The 18,403-nt window shown below is 53.4% G+C and overlaps 4 protein-coding genes across 4 annotated transcripts; 3 read left to right on the forward strand and 1 right to left on the reverse strand.

The window, feature by feature from the left end:
- Positions 1-390: 390 nt before the first annotated feature.
- Positions 391-1,262, forward strand: J4E84_008846 (uncharacterized protein; the record flags this gene model as incomplete). The annotated part of the gene is made up of 2 exons (XM_049391415.1): positions 391-414; positions 465-1,262. The coding sequence occupies 2 exons, from the start codon at positions 391-393 to the stop codon at positions 1,260-1,262; spliced, it is 822 nt and encodes a 273-aa protein (XP_049240819.1).
- Positions 1,263-1,963: 701 nt separating this feature from the next.
- On the forward strand, positions 1,964-5,343 carry HIR1 (HIR complex subunit; the record flags this gene model as incomplete). The annotated part of the gene is made up of 5 exons (XM_049391416.1): positions 1,964-2,000; positions 2,065-2,139; positions 2,210-2,425; positions 2,476-5,178; positions 5,237-5,343. 5 exons carry the CDS (start codon positions 1,964-1,966, stop codon positions 5,341-5,343), a joined length of 3,138 nt encoding a protein of 1,045 aa, XP_049240820.1.
- A 1,683-nt stretch (positions 5,344-7,026) lies between these two features.
- J4E84_008848 (uncharacterized protein) lies at positions 7,027-11,303 on the forward strand (the record flags this gene model as incomplete). Its single annotated transcript, XM_049391417.1, has 5 exons — positions 7,027-7,326; positions 7,379-9,314; positions 10,276-10,427; positions 10,482-10,662; positions 10,729-11,303. 5 exons carry the CDS (start codon positions 7,027-7,029, stop codon positions 11,301-11,303), a joined length of 3,144 nt encoding a protein of 1,047 aa, XP_049240821.1.
- A 4,321-nt stretch (positions 11,304-15,624) lies between these two features.
- J4E84_008849 (uncharacterized protein) lies at positions 15,625-18,215 on the reverse strand (the record flags this gene model as incomplete). The annotated part of the gene is made up of 3 exons (XM_049391418.1): positions 15,625-15,773; positions 15,830-16,130; positions 18,015-18,215. The coding sequence occupies 3 exons, from the start codon at positions 18,213-18,215 to the stop codon at positions 15,625-15,627; spliced, it is 651 nt and encodes a 216-aa protein (XP_049240822.1).
- Between the last annotated feature and the right edge of the window lie 188 nt (positions 18,216-18,403).

Below are 18,403 nucleotides of genomic sequence, written 5' to 3' on the forward strand. Positions count from 1 at the left end.
TAGCTCAGCCATGTTGGTGTAGTCGACCAGTCAGTACGTAGGAAGGGCTTGATGATATTAAGGGCTTGCTTCCTGCTGCTACCCGGTGTCCCTCACGTAAAGCCATGCTCTTCTTAGTCATCTCAATGACGTGCAAGGATCTGATGGCGGGGGCATGGCCTGCTGAATGTGGAAACTCGAGTCGAAAACTGTGACCAAGAAGGAAATAAACTAGAAGACATGTGAAGAGCGATTAGGGTTTGGGGGTGGAGAGCGGTGAAAGACCCGCAGCCGTGGTTCACGCTATGCGAACTCGTCTTTTCTAGCGTTGCGGACCGCCGAGGCGCACCGTGCGCCAGGTAAGCTTTCCCCGACTGTCGCTGATTGCACGTCACTCCACGACACACGACCATGGCCGAGTACTGGAAGTCAACAGTAAGTAAGACTAAGCCTGATAAGCGCGTCATACACTAACTAAGCTACAGCCAAAATACTGGTGCAAGTTCTGCTCCACGTTTGTGAAGGACACCAAATTCGAACGCGCGCAACACGAGGCCACCGGCCGCCACCAAGGCAACATCCAGCGCAGTCTCAAGGGACTCCATCGCGAACAAGAAAACGAAAAGCGCAATCAGGCGCGCGCACAAGCAGAGGTCGCACGTTTAAACGGCCTTGTACCATCCGCATCGACGCCTTCCGTCGCAACCGGCGTAGGCGGCAAACCTACATATGAGAAGAAACCACAACAGAAGGCGACAGTAGACGACAGGAAACGACAATGGGAACAGTTAGCAGCCATGGGCGTGGCGCTTCCTGCGGCCGCAAGAGGCGATATGGCGATAGCAGGTGAATGGAAGACGGTCAAGGAAGAAGTCGTGGGAGAAGTGACGGAAGATGGAGAGTTCAAGGCATCGTCGTTGAACAAGGGCGTACGGAAGAGGCAACTTGACGAGGATGAAGAGGAGCGGGAGGCTGCTGGTGAGCTGATCACGAAACGGAAGGGCTGGGGACATACCTACAAGAGTTTCCCAGGCAGCAAGGGCGGCGACGACGATATCGAGAGCCTGCTTGGGAAGAAGAAACCACAAGCCGAAGTGAAGAATGAAGACCAAGAGGATGGGGTGAAAGCCGAAGTTGAAGAAGACATCGGCACGAACACCCTTCAGGATATACCCACGGCCGAGGAAGCGGAGGCGAAGGCTGCTGAGACTGTTGTCAAGAAGGAAGAGGACGCGTCAGCTGCTCCGGCTGTGGTGTTCAAGAAGAGGAAGAAGGCGAAATGAACGACATAACCAGCGACACAACCCACAACATCTGCACCAACCGCTCACGTTGCTACCGATCTCATCCCGAATTTTGCTTATCTCAGCTCCCACTTGGACACCAGTCGAGAGTGGGATTTCGCAATAAGTCCGGGGAAACCTCAAATGAGTTTTGCTGGTGAGGATGGGCATGCGCATGCAGCAGAATATCATCACCATCTACCACAAGGGTCTAAATGACTACCTGGATGGACAAGCTGATTAGGGAAGCGCTGCATGTAGCTAGTGTAGTACTATTTGCGGGTGTCTTTGTGAAGGAGCAACCAATTGCGGAGCGAAGAGTCCAAGTAGGACTTGAGACTTCTCCAGGGCTGCCTCTCAGGGAATCAGAGACCAAGGTGAAGGAACACCAAGTTCACTGTATTATCACAAACACATGCCATACTCCAACTACACTTGATGCTTGATTCCCTCCAACCGTGAGCCGCTCGTTTAACATCCACTTCCCGATCGGCGCATGCACCTAAACCTTAAACCCCTGCCCAAACGTCTGCCAAGTAGCGTCAACCGCGAGATCGCGTCGCCAACACCAGACAACTGTCGCGCTGCACCACAACGTGCGCCTCAACCACCAACCCTCCACCACCGCACCCAGCACTCCCAATACTCCTTTCATGGTCGCATAATAGCATGATTCAACTGCTAGCGACACCTACGCGACCATGCATCTCATTAAACCACAGTGGTTAACCCATCCCGGTGGGTGCACCCGCGCATGCATGCCCTTTTCTACTAGCATCTTACTGACATGCATTCCTACTAGGCGAACAGAAAGACTTTGAAGTATACAGCTGCCACGTTTCCCCTGATGGATCGCGCCTGGCCACGGCCGCCGGAGGTTCGTCAACCCACCCTCGATTCCCACGCGATGCGCTGCACCTCAGAATACTGCTAACACGCATCTATAGATGGCTATGTACGTGTCTGGTCTACCGAGGCCATTCTAAATTCCAACGACCCCTCGTATACGAAGCCGAAGCAGCTCGCAGCTGTCAGCAACCACTCAGGCACCATCCATGCGGTCCGCTTCTCTTCCAACGGCAAATACCTGGCGTCTGGCGCAGACGACAAGATAGTGTGTGTATATGCGCTCGACAAGAATGCGCCAACACATACAGCATTTGGTGGGTATACGTTAGGCAGGTACAAGGGACGTAGGCTGATAGGATTACAGGATCGAATGAACCGCCGCCCGTCGAGAATTGGCGCGTCATCCGTCGCCTCATAGGACACGACAACGACGTACAAGATCTGGGCTGGTCATTTGACTCGTCGATATTGGTGTCGGTGGGGTTGGACTCGAAAGTGGTAGTCTGGTCTGGGCATTCCTTCGAAAAGCTGAAGACGCTATCAAACCACCAGAGTCACGTCAAGGGCATAACATTTGACCCCGCCAACAAATACTTCGCTACAGCTAGCGATGACCGCACCATCAAAGTCTACCGATTCAACTCCCCGCCCCCGAACGCCTCGCAGCAAGACCAGGTCAACAACTTCGTCCTGGACCACACCATCACCGCACCCTTCCAGACCTCTCCGCTCACCACATACTTCCGCCGCTGCTCGTGGTCACCCGACGGCGCACATATCGCTGCTGCAAACGCTACAAATGGACCAGTCAGCTCCGTCGCTATTCTTGCACGTGGAACCTGGGATGGAGATATCAGTTTGGTCGGCCACGAAGGGCCCGTTGAAGTAACCTCGTTCTCCCCAAGGCTGTTCTACCGGGATGAGCCAAGGCCAGAAAAAGATGGAACTATTAACCAGCAGACGGTTACTATCGTCGCTTGCGCCGGACAAGACAAATGCCTGAGTGTGTGGAATACGAGCTTCCCCAGGCCGTTCATGTGCTCGCAAGAGCTGGCTAGCAAATCCATCTCCGACTTGGCATGGTCACCAAACGGAGAGACGCTATACGCAACAAGCTTGGACGGCAGCATCATGACTCTTGTTTTCGAACCCGGAGAACTCGGCTACCCAGCGACATTTGCGGAAAACGAAAAGACACTCGCTAAGTTCGGTGCCGGTAGAAGAGTTGGTATCATCGAGGGCACAGACGCGCTACTTCTGGAAGAGAGCAGTAAGAGTGGGGAGCTCAAGGGCGTTCAAGGCAGGATGGGTGCACTAATGGGCGACGGAGGTGCAGTTCAACCACCGACTATCACGAACGGCACCAACGGCGTCACTCCCTCGACAACCCTCACCAACGGATCAGGCGCCGCAGCACCACTACAGGCCCCGGCTGAGCCACCCCCAGACGTGAGGGTTGAGAAGCTGAAGCAAAGAGTGACTGTCACCAAGGATGGCAAGAAGCGTATAGCACCTATGCTCATGTCATCTTCGTCTGGCGTTGGCGAGTCTTCGTTACCTCAAACACAGCTCCTTTCTGCGACGACAACGTCAGGTGGCAGGAGTGACAATCCCCACAACATTCTAGACCTTTCAAAGCCGTACGACGGTTTCCCGAGAGGCGGACTTGCCTCCATGCTGATCGGGAACAAGCGGAAATTCGCCGAGATCGAAGGCGATGAGGACCGACAAGTGGAGAAAAGACTGGCTGGTTCGGTGAAGCCTGGAGGCGCAGCAATCGTGATAAACAGTGAAAATGGTCTTGTCCCTCCCGCTGCTGCAGCTGCTAAGAACAACGAAATGACAGAGCCTCCAAAAGTCCTAAGACCGGCCATCGTCAACCCTAACATGGCCCTCGCCCAGGTACGATTAGCCGTGCCGAAAGTGAGAAGCGTCATCGTGCGAACTATGGACGGCAGCGAGCCACCGCAGAGTGGTGTCGATGCCAACACAGGCAAAGCGGAAATACCAGACACGGTCGTTCTAGAAGCGCGCAACGCTAGCGGACCATCGCGGACGGGACGGCCACAAGACCACGACCCTACGCGGTTGACATGCACCAGCAAAGGACAGTCACTTTGGCAGGACTTCTTACCAAAGGCCGTGCTCTTAGTGACTGGCAACACAAACTTATTCGCAGCAGCATGCGAGGACGGATCAGTATACGCATGGACGCCAGCCGGCCGACGGACGCTCAACGCCATGGTTTTAGAAGCTCAACCAGTGATCATGGACTGCCGTGGCTGGTGGCTAATGTGCATAACAGCAGTCGGCATGTGCTACGTCTGGAATCTCAAGACGATGTCTGCACCCCACCCACCCATCTCCCTAGCACCCATCCTAGACGTCGCAGCCTACGCCCAAGGACCCCACCTCACCCGGTCCCCCGGCATCGTCTTCGCACGTCTGAACTCAGCCGGTCGCATCACAGTAGCCATGTCCAACGGCGAGGGCTACGCCTACAACCCCGACATGTACATCTGGCAACGCATATCCGAGCCGTGGTGGGGCGTCACAAGTCAATACTGGAACTCGACCGATTCCTCCGTCGGCAACATCCGCTCCTCCAAAGACAAGAACGCCGCACCGAAAGAAAAAGACGACCAAGTCTCCATGGAAAACATCTCGGCAGGCATCATCCCCGCGCTCGAGCGCAACACAACAAACCAATCCCTCCTCCAAGGCCGCGCCTTCCACCTCCAGCGCCTCATCAAGATCCTCGTCTCTGCAGAAGGTTACGAGACATTTGAGAGCTCGGCCAGTGTTGCTCATCTTGAGAACCGTGTCGCTGCTGCCCGTACACTGGGTGCCAGGGAAGAGTTCAAGATTTACCTGACCATGTACGTCAAGCGTCTCGGCGCCGAAGGCCTCAAAGGCAAGATTGAAGAGCTCCTACGCAGTCTTATGGGTAGTCTCGTGTCGGAAGAGGAAGAAGGCAACGACGAACAAGACGAAGCGATGAAAGAACCGGAAGAGATTTGTGGTTGGAAGAGGGAGGAGTTGCTCAAGGAAGCCGTGTTGATTCTAGGTAAGTTTCTCATGCTTTCTACGACAGTGCGAATCTGGTATACTAACCTCCCACGCAGGAAAACACCGCGACCTCCAGCGCATAACAGTTCCCTACGCCCGTCTTCTCGGTATCGTGGCCGAGGGCCAGCGTCAAGACGACCAGGCTATGATCACGGATATGTAGCCGTCCTCTCTTCTCTTTCTCTCATTTGTTGATTCACTTCATCTTTTGTACTAAAAGCATCACTTATGGCGACTAAGAGGTGGCTTGAGCGACCGGGTTTACACGTTCAGGCGTCCAGAGGCGTTGCTGGTAAAGATGGGAATCGTATGTGTTTTTGCTTTCTTTGCTTGGAAAGGGAAAGGAGTGGATATCACGTAATTGTAGAACATTTCTTGGCAACGAAGGGGACTGGGGATATGTCTTGGGGCGATCGCGAGTGAGCGGATTTGTAGGGGATGGGGGAGGTGGGGATGGTGTGGTGGGCCTGATCATGTCTGTGTGGATGGGTATGAAGCGTTTTGTTAGTTGTTTATGTCACGTTGCGCAGGCACATCGACATATAGCTCCCTCACTGTCAACCCTTTTTTCTCCTCGCTACTTCCCATTTTCCCGATCCCCCTCCCAACATCCCTCGCAAACAAAAACTCTGCTCTAAACCCACTCTCCTCCCCAGCATCAGGCATCACACTCCCGCTCCAAAGACTCACCTGCTCTAGCGGCCACCCCTCCCCATCAACATGCATCTCTTCGATCTGCACAACGCGTTCAGCCAAGATACGATACTGCTCCAGGTTCCAGAGTCTTTCGCGGGGCAGGTTGCGAGAGAGTAGCGCGATGGCTTCGCGGCGAATGGCGGAGTAACGACAGCGGAGGGCTGTGAGATATGACGCGGGGACTGAGGATGTCTTGAATCTGAAGTTTGTTGCGGCGCTTACACTGTAGGCTCGTGGGCGGGAGATCGTCGCAACGTCTAAGGCGTTCATGACGAGGGTACCTAGGTAGCGTAGTAAATAACCGCTTTGAAGCTGCCAAGATGCGCATCGAATGGTCTTTAACGCGCGGAGTGCGCACACGCTGTTGCTACCCAGGTCCTTACGCAGACTGGGAGCTCGTTACGAGATACGCATCACGAACGATCGCCGAAGGAGCCCGGTGACCATTGCCATCATCACATCAATCGTGAACGCGCACTTCCCGACACCTAAGTCTATACCAAGGCCTGGGTTCTATGCATAAGGATGCCCGTTGTAGACGGGTTCTTCCAAGGTTGTATGGGGAGCGTGCGGGCGTATTTCGTACATGCTGCGCACAGGCCGTTTATCGTTGCGGGGCGGCCAACGGCTGCCGAGATGCGATTCGCGGAGTGCTGTGCCTACGTCGACGGTCGGCTTGTTAGGTGCACTGTACCTGAACGCGCCCCACCTAGCTGTCATGCCGAGTAGGTCTTCTTCTCTGTCTTCCGCGCTCGAGCCCAAGGGGTGTCTTCGCCAGGGCAGCCTTGGTTGTGTATGTACATTGGGGATGTATATTCGGCAACGGTGGTTTGACCCACTTGGTACGACATACGAGCGGGACGGAAAGATCCGACGGTTCTGATGGTGATTGCTGGATGCGTCGCGGGTGGCGCAGCACGGCGATGAGAACGGCGAGCTGGAGCTTTACCAGAGTAATATCGGAGATTGCATCACCAAGCTTTTGGTGCCCAGGTGGGTAGTCGTATTTCGGAAAGGGAAAAACGATCTCCTATATAGGTATACCTAGGTATGTGATCACCGCTTTACTTTTGTTCGCATGAGTCCACCTTCGTTTCATCTCTTTCTTTACTGCATTCGTTCAGTCCTTATCGAGGACTTCCACCATATCATGGGTTTCTCTCAACTGGCCCTACTGGCTTGCCTGACAGTTGCAGAAGCAGCAACAAGACCAAGATCCCAGTCACTGCATCCCGTGCACCGAGCAAACGACAGCCTGCCGGCGATATTCGGTTCAAATGGCACTACTACCCTCAAAGGGACTACTACGGCCCCGGCCGTGGTCATTCTTGACTACGGTGCTAACGTCGAAGGCCATCCCACTTTCGAAGTCCTTTCAGCTACTGGCGACACTTCCGGTCTAGAGATCACGTATAGCGAGACTAGAGCGGTATTGGACGCTTTCTACACAGTAAGTCTTACGCCGCACGTGATTTTGGAACTCATACTGATTCATTATGCAGAGCGATGGTCCAATCGCTTTGGCCGCAGCTATGGACACCTACAGAGTCAATCAGTACAACGTCACTGGGCCCATGATACATACCAATCGACTCATTCAGGGTGGCTTCAGGTACCAGAAGCTTAACCTCTCGACCACAGGCGAATTGGTACTGAAGAACGTCGGTGTGAGGCCTACAATCCAGAACACACCCCTTGATCAACTGCCAGGATACTTCGAGACTTCGGATGAGGACCTCAATCGGATTTGGAAGGTTGGAGCGCGAACAGTTCAATTAAACGACATTCCTGCGCACTCCATTCCGGCGTTCTGGCAGGTCTCCTCTGAAGGTTCTCTGGTAGAGAGCCAGGCACCTCAAGTTCTGTCAGGCGGCGCCGCTGCTGGACTGATGAGCTACCAGCTTGCATTCGAAGTCAAGCCCATTGCCAAAGGGCTGGGATTCTCCGTATTGGCTGACACTCTCAACTCCGGAATCTATATCTTCTGCAATATTGCCAATGGATCGATCTCAGCACACTTCGGATCCACTGAGGATTCTCCTCCACTTGCATTCGCAAGGTTGCCAGCAAACATTACCCTTGGTAGCTGGCACAAAGTGGAAGCCAGTGTGGATACGACTGGCATCGCTGTATCTTTCAACCAGGTTCCCGTTCTTCAATTTTCGCAGACTTCTGCATTTTTCGGATCCTTTGGATTGGGCGCGTCATTCGGCCACTCTGCCGTTTTCCGCAACCTGTCTGCTACGACTCTGACAGGTGAATCAATCTATTCGGCCTCTTTGACAGATGAGGCTTTCTTGCCGGACTTTCTAATGGGCACAAACCCGCACGACACAACGGTTGACGGCTCGAAACGCGACCGCATTGCGTATGCAGGCGATCTGGACATTGCGCTCGTGTCCTCTCTATCGAGTACCAATGGTATCAGTTACATCAAAGGCACGCTCGATCTTCTTGGTTCCTTCCAACTGACCCCAGGATTCTTCGCACCCACAGCAAAGATCCAACAAGAGCCACTTTCCACCCCAGTCGATGCCAACGTCACTGGCCTGATCGGCTACTCTTTCAACCTCCTCACCGCAGCTGCCAACTTCTACATGCGCACCGGCGATGTCGATATGCCAAAGAAGTGGGCACCCAAAGCCGTACGCATGCTGGACTGGGCACACTCTCAAGTCCTGCTCGAAAGTGGGTTGTTGAACATCACCAACCCTGCCTTGGGCGGCGATTGGAACTATTACGATCCGTCGCAGTCGGGTGTTGTTACCAAGTTCAACATGGTCTACGCATACGCACTCCAGGAGTGCATCAGGCTCCTTGCAGACGGTGGCATCGACACCAAGCCCTACATTGCCCGCCTAGACGCTCTGCGCATCGCGATTGACCGGAACCTCTGGTCGAATGAACTCAACGCCTACTACCTCTCCCAATCCATCAACAATAGCTTCGCACAGGACTCGAATGCTCTGGCTATTCTCGCCGGCGTGACCAGGTTCAACCACACTTCATCCCGCGTTCTTCGCACCCTCAAGCAACTCTCAACACCAAAAGGCCCTCTCGCTTTCTCGAACGGAACTATCGCAGCCGAGTTCGCGGAGTACATCAGCCCCTATGCAAGCGCCTATCACCTTCGTGCCGCATTCGAGGCCAACGACAGCGAGACGACCATGCATCTGCTTAAGAGCCTATGGGCGCCCATGGCCGACCCGCAGGGAGCTAACTACACGGGATGCTTCTGGGAGACTTTGGACGCAGCGGGTGCGCCTGCGCTGGGGAGGGGAACTAGCCTCTGCCACGGTTGGGCTGCAGGTCCCACTGGGGAGCTCAGCGATCATGTCTTGGGAGTGAAGCCCGTAGCTCCAGGGTACACTGAATGGCGAGTCGCTCCTGTTACGCTGGACCTCAAGTGGGCTAGGGGCAGAGTCCCCGTGCCCGGGGGTGAGATCTCCGTCGCTTGGAATGCTACAGGGCGTGTTATAACTAGGTTGGAGGTGATGAGCCCTAATTGTACTTCGGGCACGGTTGTCCTACCTCTGTCGTCGCAGAAAGGATATGTTGGAGGTGCTTTCAAGGTTAATGGGGAGGTCGTGGCGAGAAACGCGACATTCAAAGTTGCAGGGGGGAAGCCTTTTGTCTTTACGTACGATGTCTAGCCTCCGAAGTTTGGTTTAGTCCTGTTCCCAAAAATCCGGGCGTTGGCTGAATGCGAAAGTTGTACAAAACTGTAGATGTAATCAAAGTTATGATCCGATCCCGACATCACCAGTAATTCTGTGCAGCAAGCTCATCGCAGCGCGAAATTGTCCAGACTAACCGTTAGTTTGTTATCTGCACTAGAATCGCATTTGCGGCCAGTGCTTTTGCATATATTCGAGTAAGCAGGGTCTTCTTTGAGTTCATGTATGAGGAAGCTTGCCTGTTCACTTGAGACAACGAGGTTGTTTCTCGTCACACTTTACGCGACGTTTCCTGGTGTCTGTTGGTAAGCTTTGGCAATGCCATCGCGTAGTGCGATCAGGATAAGTGGTGCGATAGCCATACCGCGTCGATGTTGATGACACGAGATGGATGGCTCCACAAAATCCGGCAGGGCGTCGTATCCGCCGCAACTCGAACGCCCTTGACTCATCTCTTCATGAAGGATGTTCACGCCAACACGCTTAAAAGCCCAGTTTCATGCTACAATTTATCGTCTGCATCTCTTTAAAAGACATCATCCTCACGATCCTGACGTGTAAACGAAGGAAAGTTGTATTGCCGTTCCCCATCAACCCGCATCACCTAGCGCGTCCCAGTGTGGGGTAAACCTCTCCACGCGGCAATACCCCTCTCGTACCTACAAAAGCCATGACGATACCGCACGCCCTACGAAGAGCCACAACATCTAACATCCACCAAGCAAAACCTCACGCAGTCTTCACAAGTCGTATTTCTTTCTTCCCAGGAAACAAGCAATTCGCATCTTATCCCCGCAACATGAACACCCTGCAAGAAGCAAGCCGGGTATACAAGGCCTTCCAGAAAGGAGGGCCGACTTTCGGAGGATGGCAGGTAAACAACACTCAACGCGAAGTTGACTCGATGTCAAGGCTGATGGTGTGACAGATGCTTCCAGGCACGAATCACGCGCGGGCAATTGCCCGTTCAGGCGTTGATTGGATATGCGTCGATACCGAGCACGGCAACATCAACGACAGCCAAATGCACGAAGCCGTTACCGCCATCGCCCATGCGGGCGTAAGCCCTCTCGTCCGCATTGCCGCGAACGAACCCTGGATGGTGAAACGTAAGTTAGCTTTGCCACCTTCTCCCCCATTTCAAAGTCTCCAAGTGGCATCTAACACCACCCCAGGCGCCCTCGACAGCGGCGCCCACGGCGTTATAGTCCCGCTCATCTACACCGTCGACGACGCCAAAAAACTCGTTTCCTCCGCCAAATTCCCGCCAGAAGGAACGCGCGGCTTCGGCTCACCGCTACCTACCCAGTGTTTCTCAAACGAACCACTGACGTACTACCTGCGCCACGCAAACACTTCGCTCCTCACCATCGTGCAGATAGAAACCGCGTCGGCGCTGGCCTGCTGCCGTGAAATTGCCGCCTTGCCCGGTGTCGACTGTTTGCTGATCGGGCCCTTTGATCTTGGTAACAATATCGGTCATCCTATTTTGACTCCACAGATGGATAAGGAGTTGGAGGACGCGATTGAGACGATCAAGGAGGCGGCGCATGCGGAGGGGAAGAAGGTGGCTATGTATTGCAACTCGGGCGAGGATGCGAGGGGTTATGTGGAGAGAGGGTTTGATATGGTGAGTGTGTTGACGGATCAGATGGGGATTACGGGGGCGTTTGAGAGGAGTTTGGGGGTTGCGAGTGGGAAGGTTGAGGGGAGTGGGGTCAAGGGGGTCAAGGGATACGATGGCAAGTAGATGAGGAAGCGATGTATTGAACTGTGGATTGTTTGACGGGCTGTCTTAATTGAGAGTGTACGTGGGTACGCATGCATATCGCGGTAACTACTATGAGATGGGTAGGTAAATACTGCAGCCGGGTGTCGCAAATTATGAAGATCTGGCGTGACTAGGTTCAAGCCGAGGCTGCCTTAGAGCCGCCAAACCACCCACACTTCTGGCTATCAATCTTTTCAGTAGCCATATCTCACGAACCCAGATGACGGTCTAATACCATGTGGCGATAGATGGTATCGATTTGCCGCCTGCCGAAAGAACTCCGTGGGGATTACGTGGCGGGTGACGTTACTGAACCAATCCATGTCCCACTGCTCTTTATTCCAGTCCCTACGTTCGTACAGGAATACCTCTGGATCCCACAGCTCACCAACATCCCCGTCGAATCGTATGACGGAAGTACCCTCCACAATACCTCGGATAGTTTTCGCAAAGTTGGCAGGCAGATCCCGTGAGCTGTTATATTTCAGCACAAGGGGCCTAGAGGGTGGAACAGGCTCATCCAAAAGTCGTGCTTCCTGTGTAGCTGCTGCGTATTTGAGTAGGTTCCATATTTCCAAGGCTTCTTCCGTCGACCCGTCGATGACCAGGCTGAAGGAGTGAGTGGGCATTCCTAGCGAAGATAACGCCAACGCTTCTTCGATCCAGGGAATCATGACTCTGAAACACATGTCACTGAAAAGCCATCGGCAGCCTGTGTCTAAACCTTGGGACCAGACGAAACCTTCAGGAAGAAGATTGGTGAATAGGCCAATGCGCCTTTCTATACGAAGTTGAGGATTCTTGATGCAAAAGGGTATAAGGCCGCGAGCATGGACTTCAGGTCTAGACACCGCTTTGAAATCTTCGTCGAGTACTATCGTGCGCAGATTACGCATTCGCTCTTCTGGCATACGTTGTACTATGGACATCAGCAGGCGTCCACTAGAGGGGGGGGCGGGGGTTTGGGTAACAGTGTGAGCTGTACGACTTACAAAGGCCGATCGCAACAGACGCGGCAGAGAAGAACCATCTCTCGCTAGTCGCTTGGATATGGGATGTCATCTCTGGATAGTAGATAACACCCTCTTCGGTCGCAGGGAGTTCGGTATCAGTGTCGTCTGGGATGCAGAGCAGAGCCTCTAGCTTTGATAGTTCCTTATCATCTGGGCTGCTCCAAGGTTTGGGATGCCACGCATATACATCGCTTAGTGCACCTGTCACAAACATGTTCATTTGCGACAGACCCGGTGCAAACTCGATGGGGCACCATCCCATTCCGAACGTGTCGCGAGCAAGCCTGGCGAATTCTGGGCCATTACGTCTCCTGGCACATGCTATAGCGTAGTGAAGGGCGTCGCTGAATAAACCAGTAGACAAGTCCTTCGACTGGCCAGGGCCTTCGGAGGCTTCCAATGTGTCGCACTGTTCCCATACCGCTTGTCGCAAGGGTCCATGGAACCAATCTTTGACTGAAGGAAATCGAGAATCCAGATCAATAAAGTCCTCTTCTAGTAGCAGGTCAAACACTTTGATCAGAATTCTGCGCTTTTGACGCTCAGTGTATCGTAGCACTATAGCGATGACGCGTCAGTTGTGAGATCATTTGATGCTATGACCGCGCCGATACTTACTGCATTTGAAACGGCCTGCTCGAGAACTCAGCCCCATGTAAGAACGCCCGTCGTTGTGAGACAAATGCGCGCTGAAATGCAGTTTCCGGAAGACCATGTTCTTGAGCTCTTCGTGCGCAATTCGACAGGTGATGATAAGACCCAGACGGACCGTTTGTTTTGGCTCAGTCGAGTAGAGCATCTTTCCAGTGTCGCTGTCGTAATGGTAACCGTCTTCACCGAGTACATATTGTTCGTAAATAGCATCCCGGACTTCTCGAGGCAGGCGAAAGAGAGGCGATTGCAACTGTGCAGAGTAATAGTTTGTCCTCGGCGCAGTCATGAACGGAAACCCGTTCCAGTGGGCGAATTTCTTGGACGCCATTGGCGGAAGCAATATGAGAGGCAAGAGGGAGATATGAGGTATATATACGGTAGCTTTGGGGAGCGTCCGTCCAGGAGGAAGTTGTGCATGACTGCACTCGAAACCCCAAAGACTGGGACACTGTGGCGGACCATGGTTCGCGCGGGCGGCAAGTTGCCGCTAATTGGCTGAGCGCAAGCCCTACTCCCGAGGTCGTTGCTGTGACTCTGACTCTGACTCATGCATCACCAGCGCTGCTCTGAGAACCGTCCACTGCTCAGTCTCATGCGTTCGTCCGAAGTGACCCAGATTGTCACGCGGTGTTGGGACTCATGCAATCCGAAAGCAGACGCGGCTGCCAGAGGAGAAGGGTGCAGGTGGGTGGAGGCGGGCACGGACTGATCGTTAGCGTAGTGGCGCTAAGCCAATCCCGCCGCCTTTATCCCCGAGGACGCGCGACAACAGATTGCAGTCTCTCACCATGACTGACCGCGCCTAGACACAGTTGTCGGCGTCAATGTGATAAGTTGTCAAGTGCGAAGCGCAGGGTCATTTCGTAGGAACTGAAATTTGCGAGTTGAACTCGCTTCATGTTGAATGATTCGCCTACAACACACGCCCTCGCTCGAAGCTCACGATGAGACGAATGCAGATGACAAGAGACGCAATGGCTGTAGTCGAAGAGAATGTCTAGGATCACTTCAACATTGAGCCATGGCGAATGATTCGCGCCTCTTGGAGTGAGCGCCGCATCAACCCATCCGATCTTGATCTCACACTGAAGGTCTCTGACGATCTCGCAGGCTTCCAATGATATGTGAGGGAATTGGACATCAGAGGGATATGGATTCATTAATGGGCTGGCGACAGGAAGTAACATGCTACCTACTATGCGGGCCCCTGCAACATGAGAAAGAAAACGATGAGACAATATTCTTGTTATGCAAGTGCGCTATAAGATTCGTGAAGGTGTTGTGATGGCGCCGGGCTCAAGCGATAGTGGACCCAGCTGACTGGTCCTCCTCTGACAGTGCGACCGGCGAGATCCTCTCTACAGTTCTCACAAATCGTTCCGTTACCGTTCTCCATTACCTGTCTCAGTGGCGAGTGCTATATATCTCCGGAAGGATGTTCAAGGAGCTGCTGGGATGGGTCGCGTTGAATTGATCCATCCACCACTGCATATCAGTCCAGCCCATGCGCTCATGGAAGAAGACGTCAGAGTCCCAGATATCACCCATATCTCCACCTTCCAACCTAACGAAGGATGTGCCTTCCGTAATCTTTCGTACGATCTTTGAAAAGTTGTCTGGGAAGTTTGAGATGCAGTCATACCCTGGGCCATAGGGTCTGGGGAGTGCCGAACGTCCTTTTCGTCGAAGTAGCTCATGGGTCGCCTCTTGGAGAGCTGCTGCGTATTTGAAAACCTGCCAGAGATCAGGCCCGACATGGACCACTAGAGTAAAGGACTGAGCAGGCATGCCGAGTGTTGATAACTCCAAGGCTGCTTCAATCCAGAGCATCGTCTCCTGAAAGCACCCTGACATGGCCCAGACGTTACCCCGATCCGCGATGGGACATTGGGAGGCAGACACCGCGATGTGTCTTTCGATTCGGAGCTTGGGGATCTCACGGCAGAAGGGTATGAGTCCACGCGCATGATGCTCAGGACGTGAGACAGCAATCCTAGTCTCATTGAGTATGATTGTATGCATACCAACTCTCTGCTCTCGCGGAAGCTTTTGCACTGAGTGCGTTAGTGATTAGTTGTACCATGCTGAAGAGTGGCAGAACTTGAATGGACGTTGCATGTCCAAAGGGTTACTTACAGAAGTCGATCGCGATGGAGGCTGCCGAGAAACACAAAGATCGGCAAAGATTCGAAGCCTGAAGATGATCCGCTACATCCGAAAAGTAGTATGTCCCATCTTCGGTCATTGCTAATTGATGATCTGTATCCCCCGGCATGCAGATAAGGGCTTCTAATCTAGAGAGCTCATCGTCACTTGGTAGGCTCCACGAATTGGGATGCCAGGAAAATATGTCGTACAAGGCGCCTTCCACAAACAGGTTGTTGCGGTAGAATAAGGCTATACCGCCATCTAGGGGGCATCGGCCCGTACCAAACACAGTACAAGCGAGTCTCGCAAACCTAGGCGGATTACGACTCTTTGCCAGGATGAGGACGTGTTGAAGAGCATCACTGAAAGATATTGAAGCGAGGCGTTCGCGGTATTCCTCTGTATCGTCAAATTGGTCTTCCTGGATCGCCACTGTCGGGGTGAGCATGCGAAGTCAGCGTACCTTTCACATACTCTTCGCACATCTACGACTTACCAGAGTGCATCAAGTCCCGCTTAAACCTTCCTTGAGCCGATGGGAATCGATCGTGCAGATCAAGCCAGTCTTCATCCTGCAGCAGTTCGGCAACTTTGATCAGCATCCGTCGCTTTTGGCGGTCCACATATCTCAGTACTATAATAGTTCGTGTTAGTGCAAAAATGACACTTCAGGCTCAAAACATTACTTACAGCACTGAAACCGCCCAGCCCTCGAAGCAAGCCCCAGAAAAGCCTTCCCATCATTCTGCGAAAGATGAGGACTAAACTGCAACTTGCGGAAAGCGCAATTCTTGAGCTCCTCAGCAGCAATGCGGCACGTAATCATGAGACCAAGGCGAACAACGCGCTTAGGCTCTGATGATGGTGATTGCTCGAGCATCTTCCCGGTCTCACTGTCGTGATGGTAGCCATTGTCGCCTTCTCCTAGAGTGTAGTATCCATAGATGATATCCCGAATCTCGCGGGATAGTCGGAAAAGCGGAGATTGTGTCTGGCCGGAGTAGTATTTCGTTCGCGGGGCGGTCATAAAGGGGAAACCATTCCAGTGCGCGAACTTTTTGGACGCCATGAGTGCTCATGAGACCTACATGGTGGGAGACGGGGTTTATACAACATGCACCTTGGAAATGCGGTTGAGGATGACTGCACCTAGCTATCTACTTGGGACGCGCTGAGTGAAGTACTCTGGTTGCCAAAGCCAACGGTCGGACGCTGATTGGACAAAGCTGATTCGTGCCGCTAACCGTGACTCACGCCAACGAACCATACTCTTGCTCGAGCCAAAGTCGTTGCACCGGATTTGCAAGATTAGCTCACCCAAGTCACGCAAAGCAGAGTCACGGGTCTCTTCGGGTAAAGTTCGGTCTGTGATGCAAATATCGCCAGTGCACTGGCTCCACCTGCTCTCAACGCGCCCGGGCGCCTGGACGCGCCTCTGGGTAAATACGCGACAGCTCGCGGCAAGCAATCTCTGGCCACTATCCAGCCTCTACTCAACGCCCATCCCGCACCAACGCAGCGACTCCGTCTTGACTCAGAAGTTTTCCCCGCCGTTTGCGACATGCTGCACCAACCATGCCGGGTCCGTCTCTCGTCACCTCCACCGCCTGCCCAACGCCCGGCACCGTATCATGCGGCCCCAGATTCGATCCTCCACCGCCGCCGACGGCCATGTGCCTAAGCTGGCATAACGCTCGACACCAAGCGACACATCTCTAATCATTGCTCCTGCTCTCCATGGTCATGCCCCACCCGCGCTGACACAGCGTTCGACAACCAGCGACGTCTCGCGGCATCTTCTCCCGACACCTCACCTTCACCTTCACCGACCGCCCCGCACACGCGCTGCAACGCCTCCGACACCGCGACGCGACGTTGCGCAACCCATCGTGCCCCGCCTCTGCGTTATCGTCTTCACCATCCGTGACGTCGATATGGGCACAACGTAAAGATTGCGGCTTTCGAGCAGAGCCGATCCCTCTGGAGCACATGGGCTTCGCGAGTATGTCACATTGGCTCTGCTCACACCCTCGAAAAAGTGGAGCAGGTTCGTGGCCCTCGCCGCGGACAGGGTGCAACTCTGAGACGCCGTCCGGCCGCTCTACGTTCTCGATTAGCACACGGATGCCTACCCACCAGTGGGTAGACTGGCGGAGAGGACTTTTTGCCAGAGTCTGAGGATTGCGATCTCTCTGCGAAGAACAACATTTCTTCTACAACACTATCGACGACTATAGAGAATATCTAAAAGTCAAGTCCTGTTTGTCTGTAACATCAGCACCAGCCTCGTATACTGTGACAGCCGACTCTTTCTCAAGTTCGTCCCTCCTCTTGTTCTCGCTCCATCCGTGGTACCAATAGTACGCCATAAGCAAGATAAGAAGAACCCAATCCACCACCGAAACAATCAAGCCGGCAGTATACCGAGGCGCAGTCTCCGTCGTCCACAGCTGTGGGAATCCAATACAGCCAGAACAGTAACCAATAAAATACATTGTATTGACGACGGATCTCTTCGTGTTGCCCCGAATATTAGACGCGTTCAAACTCATGGTCAGCGAGAAGATACTCGAGATGCAAGAGCCGAGCCAAGCCGCTATGATTATGGGCCAGCCTTGTAGAGGTAGTACCAGCAGCATAATACATCCGGCTAGGGGTATCAAAACAAGTCCGATTATGACGAGAGAACGTTTCTGGGGCCATATCAAGCACGCGGTGATTCCAATCCATATGGCTACGATCTGAACCGCTCCGGAGGGCGATCCGTGCAGTAGAGTGTCGCCGGAGGTATAGCCGAGTTGTTTGATGATCAAAGACGCGAACTTTTAAGAAGACTTGTTAGTGCGAGTATGATGTCTTGAAAGGGCTGACTTACAGTGAGCACTGGAGCTGGAGCAGTGACGAGGATACCGAAAGCAAACGCAGCATATGTCTTGAAGTCGAATGCAGCCTCCTTGAGTTGTGCCATAGAAAAGGATGTCTTGTCGCCGCCGTCGTGATCTTCAGAGAGCCGATGACGAGCAGCGACCTTCTCTTCCGCGGTCAAGAACCAAGCCGTATCAGGACCGTCGGGCATGACGAAATAGAAAACTACTCCGCAGAGCGAAGTGAATATCCCACAGACAAGGAACATGAGTCTCCAAGATGCCAGCGATGATTTGTTGTGTTCTCCGATGCCGTACATGAGTAGAGAGCCGACGATTTGCGCAAGAGCATTGCATGTAATCCAGCAACTATCACACATTCTGTTAGCTTGCCGTCTCT

Source organism: Alternaria hordeiaustralica, assembly GCF_023758085.1.
Source record: "Alternaria hordeiaustralica strain BMP 2776 chromosome Unknown scaffold_24, whole genome shotgun sequence".
Lineage (NCBI taxonomy): Eukaryota > Fungi > Ascomycota > Dothideomycetes > Pleosporales > Pleosporaceae > Alternaria > Alternaria hordeiaustralica.